The sequence below is a fragment of the Silurus meridionalis genome, chromosome 21 (genome assembly GCF_014805685.1).
Source record: "Silurus meridionalis isolate SWU-2019-XX chromosome 21, ASM1480568v1, whole genome shotgun sequence".
NCBI lineage: Eukaryota > Metazoa > Chordata > Actinopteri > Siluriformes > Siluridae > Silurus > Silurus meridionalis.
This window is the reverse complement of record NC_060904.1, coordinates 2,794,589-2,812,088: the sequence shown is the minus strand read 5'-3', so window position 1 is coordinate 2,812,088 and position 17,500 is coordinate 2,794,589. Positions and strand designations below refer to the sequence as shown.

General features: G+C 40.8%; 3 protein-coding genes across 7 annotated transcripts in view; 2 read left to right on the top strand and 1 right to left on the bottom strand.

The window, feature by feature from the left end:
• The window catches only part of spice1 (spindle and centriole associated protein 1), a 7,221-nt gene extending 1,320 nt beyond the window's left edge, over window positions 1-5,901 (top strand). For 2 of the 3 annotated variants that reach the window (XM_046833893.1, XM_046833892.1), the window contains exons 5-18: window positions 35-137; window positions 505-623; window positions 1,628-1,713; window positions 1,832-1,947; window positions 2,030-2,149; window positions 2,402-2,661; window positions 2,763-2,894; window positions 2,982-3,075; window positions 3,246-3,359; window positions 3,492-3,784; window positions 4,457-4,640; window positions 5,169-5,253; window positions 5,352-5,415; window positions 5,593-5,901. In XM_046833893.1, coding sequence (XP_046689849.1) covers window positions 35-137; window positions 505-623; window positions 1,628-1,713; window positions 1,832-1,947; window positions 2,030-2,149; window positions 2,402-2,661; window positions 2,763-2,894; window positions 2,982-3,075; window positions 3,246-3,359; window positions 3,492-3,784; window positions 4,457-4,640; window positions 5,169-5,253; window positions 5,352-5,415; window positions 5,593-5,646 — 1,824 coding nt within the window. In that variant the 3' untranslated portion in view covers window positions 5,647-5,901. The remainder of the gene's footprint in view (window positions 1-34; window positions 138-504; window positions 624-1,627; window positions 1,714-1,831; window positions 1,948-2,029; window positions 2,150-2,401; window positions 2,662-2,762; window positions 2,895-2,981; window positions 3,076-3,245; window positions 3,360-3,491; window positions 3,785-4,456; window positions 4,641-5,168; window positions 5,254-5,351; window positions 5,416-5,592) is intronic. The other variant, XM_046833896.1, reaches the window with a different exon arrangement.
• Window positions 5,753-12,038, bottom strand: LOC124375492. Its single transcript, XM_046833891.1, has 8 exons — window positions 11,831-12,038; window positions 10,421-10,498; window positions 10,019-10,312; window positions 9,894-9,914; window positions 9,220-9,471; window positions 8,666-8,773; window positions 8,348-8,584; window positions 5,753-7,582 (listed from the first exon to the last, which is right to left on the bottom strand). The coding sequence occupies exons 2-8, from the start codon at window positions 10,452-10,454 to the stop codon at window positions 6,258-6,260; spliced, it is 2,271 nt and encodes a 756-aa protein (XP_046689847.1). The 5' UTR covers window positions 10,455-10,498; window positions 11,831-12,038; the 3' UTR covers window positions 5,753-6,257.
• Window positions 12,039-12,148: 110 nt separating this feature from the next.
• Window positions 12,149-17,500, top strand: part of LOC124403669 (cilia- and flagella-associated protein 44) — a 14,875-nt gene continuing 9,523 nt past the window's right edge. For all 3 annotated transcript variants that reach the window (XM_046877370.1, XM_046877371.1, XM_046877369.1), the window contains exons 1-12: window positions 12,149-12,168; window positions 13,110-13,189; window positions 13,630-13,792; window positions 13,913-14,015; window positions 14,223-14,439; window positions 14,529-14,643; window positions 14,724-14,888; window positions 15,437-15,592; window positions 15,674-15,721; window positions 15,920-16,019; window positions 16,959-17,053; window positions 17,429-17,500. The exon at window positions 17,429-17,500 is cut by the window's right edge and continues 129 nt beyond it. In XM_046877370.1, the coding sequence (XP_046733326.1) occupies window positions 13,131-13,189; window positions 13,630-13,792; window positions 13,913-14,015; window positions 14,223-14,439; window positions 14,529-14,643; window positions 14,724-14,888; window positions 15,437-15,592; window positions 15,674-15,721; window positions 15,920-16,019; window positions 16,959-17,053; window positions 17,429-17,500 (1,293 nt within the window). In that variant the 5' untranslated portion in view covers window positions 12,149-12,168; window positions 13,110-13,130. The remainder of the gene's footprint in view (window positions 12,169-13,109; window positions 13,190-13,629; window positions 13,793-13,912; window positions 14,016-14,222; window positions 14,440-14,528; window positions 14,644-14,723; window positions 14,889-15,436; window positions 15,593-15,673; window positions 15,722-15,919; window positions 16,020-16,958; window positions 17,054-17,428) is intronic.

Here is a 17,500-nt window from a genome sequence, read left to right as displayed (position 1 = left end):
CTGCACTACATGAGATGCATTTGTGTTTCTGTAGGTGTTCTCAGATCACTGTGAGCTGCAGGACGTTCTAACACGATCGGACCGAGCGCTGGCGGTGGTAAAGGATCTGTTTGGTGACACGCCTCGCAGACAGAAAGGTACAGCATTATTATACTCGTCCTATTTGCTAATGACTTTAAGCAGAAGGCCCCAACCTGTGGTACCACACATATAGAATAAAAACCTTTACATTTAAATTTAATTTCCATTTTGAAAGATGACCATTTCTGCCAATTTTCTACATTTGTCTCTTTTATTTTCTATGCATCGATAAATTATGCTCCCACTCGTTCTGTATTAAAATAATAATAGTAATATCTACTAATGTACTTACTGTATACATAATCTGTTCTGTGGAAAAATTATTTTGGATGAAACGACGTTTGGGGACCTCTGACTTTGAAGGTTCTACTCTAAGTTTGTCTGTATTGTGTGTGTGTGTGTGTGTGTGTGGTTATGCGACAGGTTTTCCGAGCGTAACCATGGCGCCTGACTTCGACACGGATTCTGAACTTCCTGTGCTGCAGAAACCGGATCCGCCAACACAGCTGACACTGCTCAGCCGCTCACTGATGGACCAACAGGTACCCGGAGATCATTTCCAGCCGGCTGTGCGTGAATCGCGTATTCGTGGGTTCAGACGTCTCAACATCAAATTCTAGACTTTTGTTAGACTGCATTTAACATTTCTATCAAACTGTATTTGGAATGAAACTCTTGGAAGTATGCAGTTGTGGGAAAATGCTGAAAGACGGGAGGTGTGATGCGAAGTGGCGTGACTGTAACTACCTGGATGACGATTAGAGCTGCTGCTATTATTTTAGTAATAGATTATTTTAGTAATTGAAAACGATTATTCCTTTGAAGTAATTTTTCTTTATTAAAGAGCAACACTAAAAATATGATGGGTCTCTTAAAATTAACAAGTAATTTTTGTTTCCTTTTCAGAAAAATAAAAATTTTTATTGCTGACCTTACATACAAAAATATCTGAAAACTAATTTCATTTAGTGCATTTAATTGCCATAATACATCAAAATACTTAGACATTGTGTTCAAATTGGCCACGTGGAGTAGATTATTTTAAAATATTTATTTAATGAATCTCATTTATTATTCTCACTCCTGTGTATTTATTAAATCTATCGTGATGTGGGGTTTCTTGTGTATTTCTCACCCGTGCTCCACTACCTGCTCTACACCACCACTGCAGAGGGACATTTTGACCGCACTGTTTATAAATAAAAATATAAAAATCTATTTTAAATTACTTTAAAAAGGTTCCCGCACTGTACAATGTTCTTTGTTTTAGTTTGAAATGATCCAAACTTTGGAAACATTTATTTTCTTTGGTGTGAATCTTCTCCTCGCCCCTCGCTGTTTTGTCCCCTTCATTTTTACTTCTGCAGTGTTTTCTCTGTTTACCTGCCCAAAGTGCTCTAGAGTTTGGTGGGTGGTGGGTCACTAATAATGGTCCGTGGGGAAACACAGTGCTCTGTGTTTAGTTAAATGGACTAAAGGATTTTTATAGTTACATTAGTCCTAACTTTATACAATGATGGCATGATGTGATCTCTTATTTCTCCAGGCTTTAAATGAAGTGGATGATTCTGCAGCAGGTCATGGTGAAGATCACGATGTCTCGGTCAGCATCTTCGACAGTGAAAGGTGCAGGTCCGTATTCATCATTATTAGGCTCCATATTAATGTACTTAGTATTATAATAATTCCAGGTTATTAGGAAAAAACTAGCCTGGCCAGTCGCTATGCAGCTTCATGGACTGTTTTATAGGACGAAGAGAAAAACCTGTAAAGCAAAGCCCCCTGGTTGGAGAACATCTCATCAACCACAGCAGCAGAACGTGCCCCAGACTCCCTGTAATACAACAAGCTTGGAGGAACATGCAGGTAAAACCACCTCCTGTCACTAGAATCTCACTGAATGTCCCTGAGAAGTTTTACAGAACTTTTATTTTATTTTCTGGAAAAGCTTTGAACGCAACCGTGGCTGTGCAGCGTCTGAAGTCGAGGCAGCCTCCGTCTGAGGAAGAGCAGCCCCCCACTATTGTCAGCCAGATCCTCAATCCTGACCCACCCCCCTCTTGTTCTGGTAATGTTGCACAAGCCAATGCTTTTACTGCTGAATGTTCAGAGAGATGCATGAAGTTTGAGTAGAGAAAACTGCAAAAGAGAAAAAAAGGAGAGAGAGAAAGTAGATTTTATTTTGTGAATTAGTAAAAACAATTGTCATTAGGGCTTGAAATCATAACCTGCTTGGAGGCCCAGGCCAGTCTTTTTTTCCACCCATGCATTTATGTCCATATGAATAATCTGATAATGTCCAATCTAATAATTTTTTTAGGTGCTAAGAGCAGGCCTTACAGAACCACCAGAGGGTGCTCTCCTGAAGCCTCAGGTGTTAGTTCTCAGAGAGCTAACCAGTCGAGCCTGGAGCTGCTGCAGGATATGCTGGCTCAGGTGGAGACCGAGCTGGACTGCTTGGAGCCACAGGAGCTTCTTAGACCCTCTGATCACCCCGGGCTTCAGCATGGCCGAGGTCTTACTAGCTTCTCTGTGGCTCTTCTTGGTACTCTGGGACGCATCGTCAGTCATCTAAAACGAGTAAAGATGCACACATAAGCACTGATTCAACCGTCTGATCCCCGTTTTTATTATCATTATTATTATTTATTTTTTAATTATCACATAATTTCTTCTCTCAGAAGGACGAGGAGGTGAAAAAGGAGGTGCAGGAGAGGAGGATGATGGAAGAGGAGATGAAGGAGCAGAGAAACCTGATAGATGCCCTCACAGCTGAGTGTCTCACCCTGAGAGAGGAAAGTGCCAGCCTACAGGTCTGCTCTTTTTTTTGTGTTTTAAGTATATTGTATGCAGAAACCGAGTTGTCCAGTGTGTCTGAGTGTTGCGGTGTTCTCGTACAGGTGAGCCTGCAGGAGCGGATAGCTGAACTCGAGCAGCGGCTGGACATGGTGATTCTTACAATGGGAGAACTGGGAAAGGACACAGACACACAGGGTAAAGAGGAGAATACACCAATTTTATTTGTAGATAGTCTCAAAGCAGCCTTACAAAGATAAAGAATGTGTACGTTTATTGCCTATAAGTATGGACTAAGTATTGGGCATCTGCCAAATGTCGAAATTTTGTGTTTGTGTGTGTGTGTGTGTTTGTGTGTGTGACTGCAGGTGGATGCCTCCAGCCTGAGGCTGCTGAGAGAGATCATGTGGAGCCAGCCACTATCTCACCTGCTGTGCTGCTTTCTCCTCCACACCAGAGAGACAACAGAGCGCCACCTACTGGTGAGTGTTAGATGGTGTAAATAGTCCATGTGCTGCAATTTCTAAATCAGTGAAGGTAAACAGTCATAATTATTTAGCACAAATAATTCATCAGAAGCTAATAGAAAAGTTCAAATGATCTACTCCTGACAGCACGTGCCCGATCTTTGCACTTCGGGGACTCTTGCACACCAGGAAGTGGGTCACCAGGTGACTCGGACACCTCACGCACTTCGACCTCGTTCGTGAGCTTGCCGGAGAGCGTCTTGCCTCGTCCTGGCCCGCTGCTGAACCAGTTCTCCCAGGATGCCGTGCTGGAGCAGATAGCGGCGTTAACCAATCAGAACTCTGTGATCCGTGCTCAGCTAGGACACGACCATCCCGCTCCTACACACAGCTCAGATAGACCAACATCGCCCCCTGCTGGACCCCAGCCCACACAACAGGTAACATTGCTCAGTATTCTTAAGCTCAAACAATTGTGATCGGTTTTTTTTGTTGTTTTTTTGTGAGTGAAGATGTAGCTTAAAACTAAACTCTGTACAAAAAATAGTGAAATAATACTTAATGGGTTAAAAAAAAAATGCCTTTGGCAAAAAGTAGTAAGAACCAAAGCAGAAGTTTTGAATGTAGTTCCTAAGAAGTCATTGAGCAAATATATATAAAAAGAAAAATAACCAGCAAAAGTACAGAAGTGCACCTGTAGTGATCACCATTTCAATCACATAAAAGTACAGAGTAATGTTCCATAATTTCCCATTTATTATACAGAAACCACCCAATTTTCCAGAATTACATCAGTATATACTTTTGTCTGATTGTGCTGCTGTTCATTTAGTTGGTTTGATTTTGAAAATGCTGCAGATGGAAGTTTTCATTTCATTCATTGTAAATAATTGATCTGCTTTTCGATATTTGCTGCTTATTGCGGTTTCATTTCCAATATTTGACAGATCGTTTAGCCAAATAATGTTCCCTCGAGCGGGGAAAAAACACGTTTTTTTAATTTAAGTGAAGTGGATTATGTTTTCCACTTGCTTCATCCTTCATTGTATTTGTACTAACATGCCTAAAACTAATCCCTGAATCAATCCCAACCTGCGTGTGTGTTCTGGCAGGGTGTAGGTGTGGACGACTCCTCAGTGAGGCTCATGGAGGACAGACTTCAGGAGCTGAACAGACAGAGTGCAGCTGCCAGGGCCAAACTGCTGGAGCTTATTGAGCAGCAGAGACCGACCACATCTCACAGCGCCTCTCCCTCCATCTCCCCCATACCCCCACACTCCACCAGTCCTCACACAGGTGTGTTTCATAGCCATTACCACATACCACATTTTGCTAATATGAGTAAAGTATAAGTTATAAAATGAACACATGGTTGGTGTCATGTAAACCAAATCAACATCCTCGAAGTGTAATATTTAAATATAGTGCTGGGAAATGACAGGATAATTAATGGTTGTGTTTTTCTTAACTGTAACTCTGAGTGTTAAACAGCTGGTCTACAATATAGATATATAGTATAGTTAGATGTTCATGCAACGCTTAATATTAATATATTGGGCAAATCTGCCTTCTGTTTTACAGCTGCTACACATTTCGTCCTGTATATTTCAATACGATTGGAAAAATATATTGATTGCACAGCAGCTGTACTTTAATATGTATATTATTTAATTTTAATTTATAGTATTGTTTTTTTTGTTACTTTAATTGTACTGTGAGCAACTGCAACCTGACTGTTTCCCTGTGGAATCGATAAAGGATTCCGATTACAACTGAAAAAAAAAAGACATTGTATGTACAGTCTTAAAACGCTTCTTTTTGCAGTTATTGGAAGGCGGACCCCTGAAGTGTGTGTGTCCATACCTGAAAAAGCCCAGCCCTCTCACACCAGGACAAACAGCAGCAGAAGGTGGGTTACATGCACACTACTGCTAATGCTAGAATTCAGAGCTTCTCTGCAGCTGCTCAGGGGTTTAAAGCACTCGATTTTATTTTTTCCTTCTGCAGGTCAACCGAAGCACTTTCTCCTCACAACGTAGAGGGAAGACAAAAGCAGACCGTTAATACACAGGTACATGCACATTCTCAACACTGGGGTCGCAGGAGATTGTGTTTAAATACAGAAAGATTGCAGCTGCTGAACTTCATCATTTATCCTTTTATTTTTGTTTGCTTTAATTTTTATTTTTTTTATACTAAAAAGTGTAAAGTCATGATCCTTGTGTCATCATCTTTGTGTTTTTTGCAGGTGGACAAGCTGAAAGGAGAAGGTTGGTTTGCACTCTCTGCTCACGTCCGATAGCACGATTGACTGCAGGCTGGTGGGATGCTACAGTTACACACTACCTGCATTCTACACTTCTGTCTCTCTGAGTGGTTTAGTTTTTAATTTTGCACATCAGTAAATGTTAGAAATAAAATGTATTTTATTGTACGGTTGTAACAATGTAGAGTGGCAGTAAGTGGAACAGTAATGAAATCACTTTCCCTTTGAGTTGCATTAAATTCACAACAGTAATAAAAAAAATTATTTTATAAAAACAATAATCAACCCTTAGCCATGTCCTGTCAACTCACTCTACTGTGTGTTATAATACTAAAATGTAAAAACTTGAAATGATTTGGTTAAAAAAAGTGAGTATTTGGTTTTGCTCTACACATAATTTTGAGTGTGATGTTCGGCTAAAAAAAATGTTTTTCATTCATTCATCATAAATATGGAAACATTATCCGAGCATGCAAACACAGAAGATTCTTTTTTTGTTCATCACACCACACACCCAGAACTCGTAACATCTGTGCAGCTGTGTGCGTTGGCTCAGTTTGTGCATGTGTGGTTGACCTCCTGCAGGAACGTTGATTAGGTCAGTGTGAGCGTATAATCAGGGCATGGAACTGGTTGTAAGTGTGTTCTCAGATCACCTCGCATCCTCTATGTGGCGTGGCCCACAGCCTCCTGCGTCTGTACATGAACTTAACTTCACACTCCGTGTCTGAAGTCGTGATGGCGAAACAGCAGCCTTCTTCCTGGAGCTGTACAGAATATCTCAGTGCTACACACTGCATTTCCTCCCACCATCCACTCCCACTTTCTCTTACCCACATTTTATCATCGTCCTGCACTAAAACCTCGCCCAAGTTGGGCATCGCCTGTAATCCGTCCTCGTTAAGCCGAGAAATGCGTACGCACCGAGGTTTGCGAACTTCGAATCGCCCTTTGCTCTTCTCATGAACGCGGCAGTGCAGGCGCACCAGGAAGGAACCCGGCTCGGATAATTTGAAATAAAAGACCTCCTCCACACCATCATCGATTGCCACTACTCCTCTGGAGATGTTCACAGAGATCAACCGTGCCAACCCAAGCACCTGAATGGACTCCATGACAAAGTGGAAACTGTGGCATTCATCTGGCTGAAGGTAGCACTTTAGTTCAGACAAAGTCTCCTGGTGCAGCTGCAGGAGGGGCCCCAGGTCCAGCTGTGCAGGATTAAACTCGGTCAGAGACATTAAACGGTTCCAAACTCCTGCATCAAAGGCCTGAGAGTCAAAAGCAGGTCTGGAAAGAACAAGTCGAATATGCTGGGTGATTTGAGCAATGGAGGAATTTGCGAAATCTCTGACGCTCCTTTCCGCTTGCACGGTGTCCAACAATCGTGCCACGTACACGCACACCTCTCGGTACTGTCGAGCTCGAGGGGTCACGTCCTGCTGTGTCGAGGCTGCCACCACGCTGTTCAGAACTCTCCGAATGGCCCGCACTGACACGCCCTGAAACGATGTGACCCTGTGAAGCCGAGTCCAGCAGGAATATGACCCCTCCACAGGACTTGACAGATGGACACCGGTGTGTAGTGAGTGCAGGTCTTTCAGAATCTGTGCCAGAACCCTGACGCTCTGTAGCAGGTTCTCGGTTCCTCCATCGCTCCAGCACTGCTCCAGCTCCTGCAGGAGCTCCACATCCACTCGAGCACTGCTATGCAGCTGCTGAAGCATCACAGGCAGGCCGCTGCTAGACTTCAGCTTGGGTTCTTCCACGGCCTCGGCCAGGCAGTCCCACACCAGGAAGCGAAAGATGATCCACAACGTACAATCATCACCGCAGTGAGCACTGTGTAGGTTACCCTGATCGTGCAGATAATCCTGGGAGAGGCATTTACTGCAGCTCCCACTGCGAAGAAGAGAATCGGCAGCCTGTAGGAGCCTCAGGGACAAACATCCTCGCTCAGAGAGCTGCACGCCTGCAGAACACGAGAAATTCCGTTCATCTGAAAATTTGTGTTTCTTCTATACATGATGAATACTGATTGGTTTTGTATTTAATTAGAAAACAGTGCTAATGATAAGTGAGTTTTTAAAAATTGAAAACCTACGACTGTGTATTTGGGCCAATATGTGATAAGAAAAGAAAAGAAGGAGAGGGGCACAGAATAAGTTTTACAACTTAAAAATGTAAAGTTTCGTGTTTAAAACTCAAATTTGTGGGGTTTTATTTTCTATCAAGGAACAAAACTGCATATACACTTTGCAAGGCAAAGACAGATGCCAATTGTTTTGCATTATGCCTGGAGTGGAAGATCTAATTAAACTTTACTTTTCCCTTGGATTTAGCGACAAGGAAATACTTATTTAAGGCCAGAATCACCAGATCATCATACTGGAAGTTTTCCAGTTTAAAACTTAATTTTTTTTGTCTCCAAAATGCATTTCTTTTCTCCCAGTATTTTTTAACTTGAAAATTTCATGATTTTTCTCAAAATGTTCGACACACAACTTGAAAATTTCAAGTTTTAAACAAAAAAAAAATCCCTGCCCTTCCCCTTCCAATTCTTTTTTTTTTTATTTTTTTTAAATCCCATATTGGCCTTAATATGTCGTCGTATCAACAACTAATCAGTTAACGAAAAGATTTTGGAAATGTGGTTTTGTGAATATCAGCACTACATGATTTATTTCCTTTCACTCTCCAAACATTATGAAAATGTAAATGATGTATAATCTCCTACTTTTAATCTCCACTTCAGCCACTCTGCTGAGCAGCCGGTCTGCATCCTGAGTCTTTTCCATGAACAGAGCCACCAGAGCCTCCAGCTGGGCCGCATCCTCTAAGCTCACCCCCTCTAGAAGACACTCTTTGACTGTGCGACGTGGCAGACCCACTGAAACCCCCAGCTCACACATGTTCAGCCTGGCCTCGTCTCCCACAACCACACCCAGATGAGCTCTCACCTTCTGGAGCACTCCTGAACAAAAAAAAAAAAGTAAAAGTGTGTTTGTTAAGCTGGGGGTCACATTCAAACGACAGTGGATGAGAAAATATTCACCTGAGTAGGGGAGATGTCCTGCTGCGATGTCTTGTGTTTCCTCTACTGCCATACCAACATTGCTCAGCTCGTCACTGTTCCACGACAGTTTCTTTAACAAACTACTGCCTGATAAAATAGAAACGTGTCACTTGATAAAAAGTCCCATTTCATTTTAGCTTTCTGATATGGAAGATTGTTTGGAAACTGTAACAGAATCATGAAAGTTTTTTATAAAAGACATTACATTGAGTAGAAAGATTATTTTATATAACAATTGGAACATTTTCTAGCTCTGCCTAAATTCTGCTGGACATGTAACTAGTAGATGTTATTGCATCATAAATTACAATAGCTAATCAAGTTCTAATATGAAAAGCTGTAGCAGTGCATCAGTGATTTGCTGGGGTTCTAATTCACGCTTAATCCGGATTTCTTGGTGAGGATTTTAAGGAGATCAGAATGATTATTTGAACACTTATGAATTAGGATTCTGGATTCTGTGAGGTAAATGTAGACACGTTTAGCTTTGTTCTGTAGAAAGACTGAGCCACCAGCTGTGCTCGACTCCTTACTGTTTATGTCCTCGGCGAGCAGAGGGTCCGCTTCGTACAGCGCCGTGTAAAAGCTCTTGCATGCTAACTCTCCCTTGGTAAGGCAGATGTTCAGCAGGACGTGGCTCTGCTGCGTGGGGGTCGGTGCTGCCTGGATCCGCTCCAGATCGAACTGTGTGATGGTGCTGCTGGAGAACAGAGCCAGAGATACAGGCAGCACGGACAAACCCAGGCGGCTGCACAGGCAGGAAAACTGAGCCTGCAGTTTCCGCTCTGAATGCAAAACAGAGTATTATTAATAATTAAAAAATGTTGACATTTTATTTATATGTGCACCAGTTAATGTTCATTACAAATTACAGAATACACAAAGATCCCATGACAGGTTTATGTTTTTCCGAACACTGAATTCCTGGACATTTCAAATGGGTGTGGAGAATGTTGTAAAAAACACAAAATATCCTCTAGGATGAGATCAGATGAGATTAGACAGACTGGTTCAAACTAACTGGTAGACTATGAAAACTTAACCACTCTTAATTTAGAACAGAAATAACTATGGGGTGGATGTGCTACAACAACTAAAGACCGGATAGAGCCAAGAACTGAAATAGGAGCCTTTCAGAAACAAACCCTGAGGGATTCCCCCTAATATTATAGCAGACTGTATAAGAAGAGTAATAGATGAGACAAACCTGTGGGTCCACGCTGGATTTCTATAAACATAAAAGAACAACAAATAATGCTGTTAGTGGATAAAATTCTGGAGATTATTTAATGGAAAGTGAAATTCAGACAGTATCCTATGGCTACACCGTACCGGTTTCAGCAGACAGCAAAGTGCGCAGACGTGGGTAATGCTGCTTACATTCCCGCAGACACTCCAGGAAGCGTGCGGCTCCGCACTCGTCCATCTGACCCTGAACGATCTCCAGCAGCTTGCGGGCACTCTTCTGTGGTGTCTTTTCTGCCTTCACCTCGTGATAGTTATCCTGAGACAGCAGACCTGCAGCCAGGACGCAGTCTAACAGCGGCGCGACGTTATACAGAGACACCACCAGCAGCTGCTGAGACGCTAACAGCTGAGCCTTCACCGACTGCTTGTGTCCTGAACCTGGGATTAAAAAAAACAGTACGAGTCACACGGCTTGCTGGACATTGTCCATCAGAAAACCCAAACATTGAGTGATCTATTTGCTTCGGTTTAGTTTAGTGTACGCACCTAAATCAGGGCACATCTGAGGGTGGGACGCCATGGTCAGACTTCAGGGTCATCTACGCAGCTCTACTTCTGAAAGTGCTGCCAAATAACGACATGAAACGATTTACACAATTACTGAGATGGCCTTTTAATTTTCATTCGAACATCAGGATCATGGATCATCACATATCATGTGCTGAAAGGCAACAGGAAATAAAACTCCAGATCTAAAATTATAAAATGGGTATTGAATATTAATTTGATTATTATTGTAACACTGGAGAACTGGTGGTGCTGGCAGTATTCAATCCTGCACGGATTCAAACATCCCTCGGAACCTACTGAACCCTCAAATCCTGCAATTCAACAGCAGTCTGCCTGTCTATTTATCAGTATTCAATCCTGAGAACACATTTTACTCAATTCAATTCATTTGTATTTGCATAGCGCTTTTAACACTGGACATTGTCTCAAAGCAGCTTTACAGAGATTAAAGCACTTATAAAAGAATACATATGTAATGGAGAGTGTGTTAGAGAAGTGAAGAAAAGAGTGAAGGCAGGGTGGAGTGGGTGGAGAAGAGTGATAGCAGGAGTGATTTGTGATAGAAGAGTATCTGCAGGAGTAAAAGGGAACGTTTATGTAGAGGACAGGGGGGGGTATGGAGACGGATGATCCGCTGTGGCGACCCCTAATGGGAGAAGCCGGAAGAAGAAGAAGAAGAAGATCGTCAGACTAATCAAATAACAAAATAATCGTTAGTTGCAGCCCTAGAAAACACACACACACACACACACACACACACACCTTGTAAGTGTTCGGTATTCAAAACATTATAACACACATGCACAAACACACAAATGATGTCATTGTTCAATTTGAGCGCGAAGAAAAAAAACATGCTGTTATTAGATGTTCTATTTGAATTTACAATTTTGAGCGAAATTTAGTTTGAATTATTTCCGGGCATAAAACTGTGCGGGTCAATTTGGATCCTTAACACACCAGATGTAAATATGGTTAATAATATTAAGTGAAGGAAAAAAACACAAGCGATTTATTTTATTTATCTTCTAATATGAATCACTTATAGTCAGATCACAAAAATACCCATCAGCTTCACTCTAAGAAATAAAATGAGTAAATTAAAACATTGTTGAATGAAAACGCGTGGTATATTTTTGTATAAATAGATCGCGATCCGAATAAAAACGAACTTTTAAAAGTCTGTTTGCAGCTGTTTAGCATTACACGAGTTAAAGTTGAGCGCGCGCCTCACTCCGCCTCGCGCGCGTCATTACAGCTGCCTGAAACCGCCTTTATTTTACCCTGAGGCGCTAAAATACACCAAAAAACACAATTTTACACTTTTATATATCAGTAACTATTCATATTAATGTATTTATTATGTATATATTATGCGGTACTCACGGTGCCGGAAACAAGTATCTCTTCACTTCCTGAATCTCCAACAAACGGTTAAAACTCGCGAGCGTCGCTAGCAACCGATTTGTAAAAAGCTTTAAATGTAAATAATTATCAGTAATCATTAGTTCCCACTGGAACCGCGGTAAAGTTGACTAAAACCACCCTGTTCTACACAGCCGAGCTGGAACTACCTTTTAAGGCTGTGCCTAGGTTTACTACACCACTAATAAACTACATTTCCCAGTATGCATTGTTAACACGTGACACATCGGTCCTCATGGTTGCTGGTTGTTATGGCAACTGGTTTAAACATGACGGACACCTCAGGCGAGGGTGGAAAGGTAAATTCAGCTTCGGAGTGTCGAAATCTTGATTAATTTCAAATGTATTTATGAAGCAGGGGTATTTAGCTTGGATTGGATTGCTTAGATAAGATGTAGATGCAAAAAAATAAAAATAAAAACCAATAAAAGTGTGGTTGTTAGCATACAGCTCTAGAGTTTCTTATATTCTCACTCTGGGTTCTCCAGTTTCCTCCAAAAGCATGGCTATGTTAAACCCTGCCTTAGTGAATAAGTGAATGAAACAAAATATTATAATCAAATATTATAGATTTAATTATATTATATATAAGTTAAATATAATACAACGAAAAAAGCAAACAAATTAATAAAAAATACATGTGCAAATTCCTTGTAACAGCATTTCTGTTTGACCGTTTTATTAAAAGTATAAGTATATAAATATAAAAGAGGCGAAATTTAAACGGTGCAACACACATTTATTCACAACGTCCTTCCTTTACTCAGATATATATCATTGGAAGAAAAAAAAACACCGAAAAATATTTTTTAATCACTAAACATGTGTTTTACTGATGCGCCAAAATCCGCTGCGCTGCGCACATCCGGCAATTAAAACCATCCGTGTGGAAACATAGGAGAAGTTCATTACTTTAAAACATTCACAAGAATATTTTGTCTTCAGGCTCTTTCTTGAGTTTGGTTTCACTAATAATAAATATCAGTATCTGTCCATGGCCATGTTGATTAGATTATTAAAAACTTGAAAAGTATTAATTTAAGGTACATTTAAAACAGATAAAAATGTGCGATTAACTTGCGATTAATCACAGGTTAACTCGCGACAATCATGCGATTTATCGCAAATGCATATTTAAATCTATTGACAGCACTAATATATATATATATATATATATATATATATATATATATATATATATATATATATATATATATATATATATCAAATGTTTGTGCAGGTGTTTAATGCACAGGCTGAAATGGCTTCTGCATTTATGAGCCCGGATTCAAACATCCAGCAGAATCTACTGCAACTCTCGTATCCTGCAATTCAAAATCTGTATATATCTGTCTGTCTGCCTGTCTGTTTATTTATCTACAGTATTTCACAAAAGTGATTACACCCCTCACATTTCAGCAACCATTTTAGTATAATCTTCTTAAGGGACAAAACTATAGAAAGATTTGAGAGTAGTTAATTTGCAGATTATTGTGCTCACTTTTTTTGTTTCCAGTTATTTAGAAAATAATGGCTGTATGTTGAGATCTTTTCAGAGGACAGTAAATCTGTACTGCTATACAAGCTGCACATTGACATTGAGTATTGTCCCTTGAAAATATATAATAAAATGTTTGCTGTAATGTGAGGGGTGTACTCACTTTTGTGAGATACTGTATCAATCTATCTATCGGTCTGTCTGTCTGTCTGTCTGTCTGTCTGCCTGTCTGTCTGTCCATTTATCCTTAACCATGAGCCAGACATTCTTTCGGCTATGACTGCAAGCGACGAGGAAATCTTCAGCTGCTGGACGAGAACACGCTGGCCTTCATGGCAGGAAACATTTTGGTGCTGCTGGACATGAACACTAAAACGCAGCGCTACATCCCCAGCAGCAGTGGAGGTGGCATCGGTGCCATTATGGTACTCTAACGCTGTGCCTCCTCCATCCATGATGTTATACACTGTTTACAAAACGTTTAGCTAAAACGTATAGTTTTTAAAGCATGTTTAATCCGTACTCTCTTTCTGTTTTGTCTGAAGCCTCATCCCAGTCGGAAATATTTTGCCATGGCAGAGAAAGGCAAGCAGCCTGACATAATCATTTATGAATATCTGTCACTGCAGCCCTATCGTACACTTCGAGGTATGGTCTCAGATGTGAAACTGCTAAACTTTTCGGTTAATTGTCTTGTATTGAAACGTCATAATGAGTTTATTGAGTTGCTGAACTGAGATTCTGTAATGAAGAGAAAGTGTATGAAATGTATCGATGATCTGATGTATGAAAACATGTAATGCGATTTTTTATGATTGTTAGTCATTATGTTATTGTTATTTATGTATTGAACAGAAGGCACAGGTAAGATGTACAGCTGTGTGAACTTTAACGGTGATGGCACGCTGTTGGCGAGCGTCGGAGGCCCTCCGGATTACATGCTGACCGTGTGGGACTGGAATCAGGAACAGGTGGTGCTGCGCTGTAAGGCCTTCTCTCAGGACGTCTACCGCGTCACGTTTTCTCCAGACAACCCGGGCCAGCTCACCACCTCCGGCTCCGGACATATCAAGTCAGAATCCACTTCTTACTGAGAGCGATTTTTAATGCTAATAATCATCGTACCACTGTGTGTTAATTGGATTTTTGATTTGTTTTTAGGTTTTGGAAAATGGCTGACACCTTCACCTGTCTAAAGCTGCAAGGGATCCTGGGAAGGTTTGGAAAGACTCCTCTGACAGATATACAAGGCTATGTTGAGCTCCCAGATGGAAAGGTGTGTTCGCATGCATATGTTAATAGAGCTACACACGCAGTTTAGGTCTTACCTCGTCTTTCTGTTTCTCTCTCCATCAGGTGGTTTCAGGTTCAGAGTGGGGAAACATGCTCCTGTGGGACGGAGGTCTGATAAAAGTCGAGATCAGACGGAAAGACGGACAAACCTGTCACGCAGGACCTATCCAGCAGATCGCTCTGGAGGAGGGAGAGCTGATTACTGTAGGCGCAGACGGAGTAGTCAGGGTGAGTCGCCTCTGTGAGTCCGATGTAAATCCCGTTAACATTTTTAATTAATACATTAAAAAAATTGACGCTATTTGTAAATCCTGCGACTCCACCTGGGGTTTCAACCCCTAATTTGGTAACCTCCTATCTACAGGGTAACACAATTTCAACACTGGTCAAGGTTATTTAGTAATATTGTAACATTGCTCACATGACTGCAATTTAACAGAATTTTTGATATATTTTTCGTCTTCTGATGTTGTACTTTTTGGTATAATTTAATCCCCTGCTTTACCGCGGTTCGAATCTCGAGGAATTACCAAAAAAAAAAGATACACCAAAATACTTTTTTTTAAATAGTTTTTTGGGAGTTTTATGTTGAAATAATGAAATATATTAATAAAAATATAATTAGTCATTACAAAATGAAAAATGTTATTCTGTTTACCATGTTTTTTCGTTTATCGCGGGTGGATTTGGAACGTAACCGCTGCGATAAACGGGGGATGCTATCTACGTTTTGGAAACTGTGTGAATAATAGAGTAAACACGGATGAATGTTGCAGTGCTGGGACTTTGAAACCATCGATACAGCAGACAGCATGGACGACACAGGGTTGTTTGAGATGGACCCCATGAACGAGCTGACTGTAGGCCGCAACGTGAGCCTTTCGTCCATGGTCAAGAGCGCCGCAGCAGATTCTACGATCTGGTTTGCGCAGGTCAATCGAGCACTAATAATAATGTGTTATAGCATTGTATCACTAAAAGTGTCTGTATGATAAACGCTTGTGTCTTTTCAGGATTCTAACGGAGGAATCTGGAAACTGGACTTGTCGTTCTCCAACATGGTGAGATTTTAAACCCAGCGCTCGAGGGTGTACAGATTTACGGAATCTACCAGAAGTCTGTGTTTTTCTCTGGTGCCCCTGTGTTTACTGGAGAATAACTGCAGAATTAGCATCATTGGTGCTGTGAGAAAGGGATACACATGGATATGTGTGTGTGTGTGTGTGTGTGTGTGTGTGTGTGTGTGTGTGTGTTTGCAGACCCTGGAGCCAGAGTGTATTTTCTCATTTCATGCTGGTGCAATCGAGGGAATGGACGTGTCTGGATCCACTCACCTGATGGCCACAACTGCATTAGACCGTAAGAACAATTAGACTTATACTCCAACTGAGGTTTTTCGTTAACAGTCGTGCAAACAGTCTTTATATATCACAGCCATGACACTCATTCTTTTTAAGGCCAAAGCTAGGATGTGCTCGTTGTGACACAAATGAAGCCACCACCTTCTTTCTGAACTGCTGCTACTGCTGCATCACAGCATTATTTGCTCTCGTATGCAGATGTAAAATCCAACCCTTATTGGTTAATCACTTTGACTGACACAGGATGAAAAATAATGCAGTCCTTCCTGCTCAGAGAACTCTCTTGGATTTCGTACCCTGCTTGACTGTGGATTTTTGCTCAGATAAACTGTTGAATAACAGTTTTTCTCAGTTGCTTTGAAGCATTTTTCGAATCATCCTTAATTTATGCAAACTAGTAAATGCATCCTTAAAATAATTTGTACAAACCGGACAAAACATTGAATTTCTTGCACAAGTCTGCACTTTTCTCCAAATTCTTAATTCATCTCTCAATATTAAGTATTTGTGTCAATGAACAAATCGTTGGCATCAGAATGACAAGTCCTCTAGTGATCGTTTACCATTTTGCATTCAATGACTTTTGCAATCAACTGATGCGGAGATATTGTGGGGGTTTAGACTGTTCAAGTGAAACATCAGCATGAACATAAACAACCGATAATGTAGGAAACAGCAGACACTTGTACACAGTCAATCAAATGAATGTACAAAATTTCGCAATTTGATCGAAGCAACGAGAAATTGCTTTTATGATGTGCACAAGTGACAATGATGTGGAGGTTGAACAAGCAGTTTTGAGAATTTCATTTCTGTTCTGAGAAACGCTCAAAAGCAACTGGGAAAAAACTTCTAATTCTTACCACGTTTTACCTTCTTGTGAAATTGCGATATTTGTAATATTCTCCAACTCAATGCATATTTCTCTTTGTGGCAGGGTCAGTTAGGATTTTTGACTTCCTGTCCAACAAGGAGCTCGCAGTCAGCCATTACAGACAGGGTGGAACCGCTGTGTCCTGGGTCCCTCATATGGTATGGATATTAAATCACTTCACATCCCATCCAAATCATATCAGTTATTTCGTTTTCTATAGACAGAATTGATATTAAATGTAAAGAAAGATGTCTTTTGAATAGGGGTGTAACGGTGCATGTATTCGTACAGAACTATTTCACTACAAGGCTTTTGGTTTGGTGCACATGTGCAGAAGTTCCCTCAGGGACATTTTAAGTGGCAAACTGCAAGTTTTTTTTGTTTAAACAGTGCACTTTAATTGAAACAATATTTTTGTAATAAAAATGGACCTTCTGCTATTTGAGGATCATCTCGATGGATTTAATTTATGCAAAAAAAAAGGGTCATGTGACTAAGTTATAGTAACTTGGTCTCTCTGTTTTTCTCTCCAGGTGTGCGGTGATGAGAGTCTCTTGGTGGTGGGATTTGAGGACGGTGTGGTGCGTTTGTTGGAGTTCTGTGTT

Bases quoted from the DNA above. Each gene is read 5' to 3' on its own strand.
- LOC124375492 (XM_046833891.1), bottom strand. From the start codon at position 10,454: ATGGCGTCCCACCCTCAGATGTGCCCTGATTTAG. The intron at 9,915-10,018 runs GTACGGTGTAGC...TTATGTTTATAG, and splicing joins TTTGCTGTCTGCTGAAACCG to AAATCCAGCGTGGACCCACA. The intron at 8,774-9,219 runs GTAAGGAGTCGA...CTATTTTATCAG, and splicing joins GCTCGCCGAGGACATAAACA to GCAGTAGTTTGTTAAAGAAA.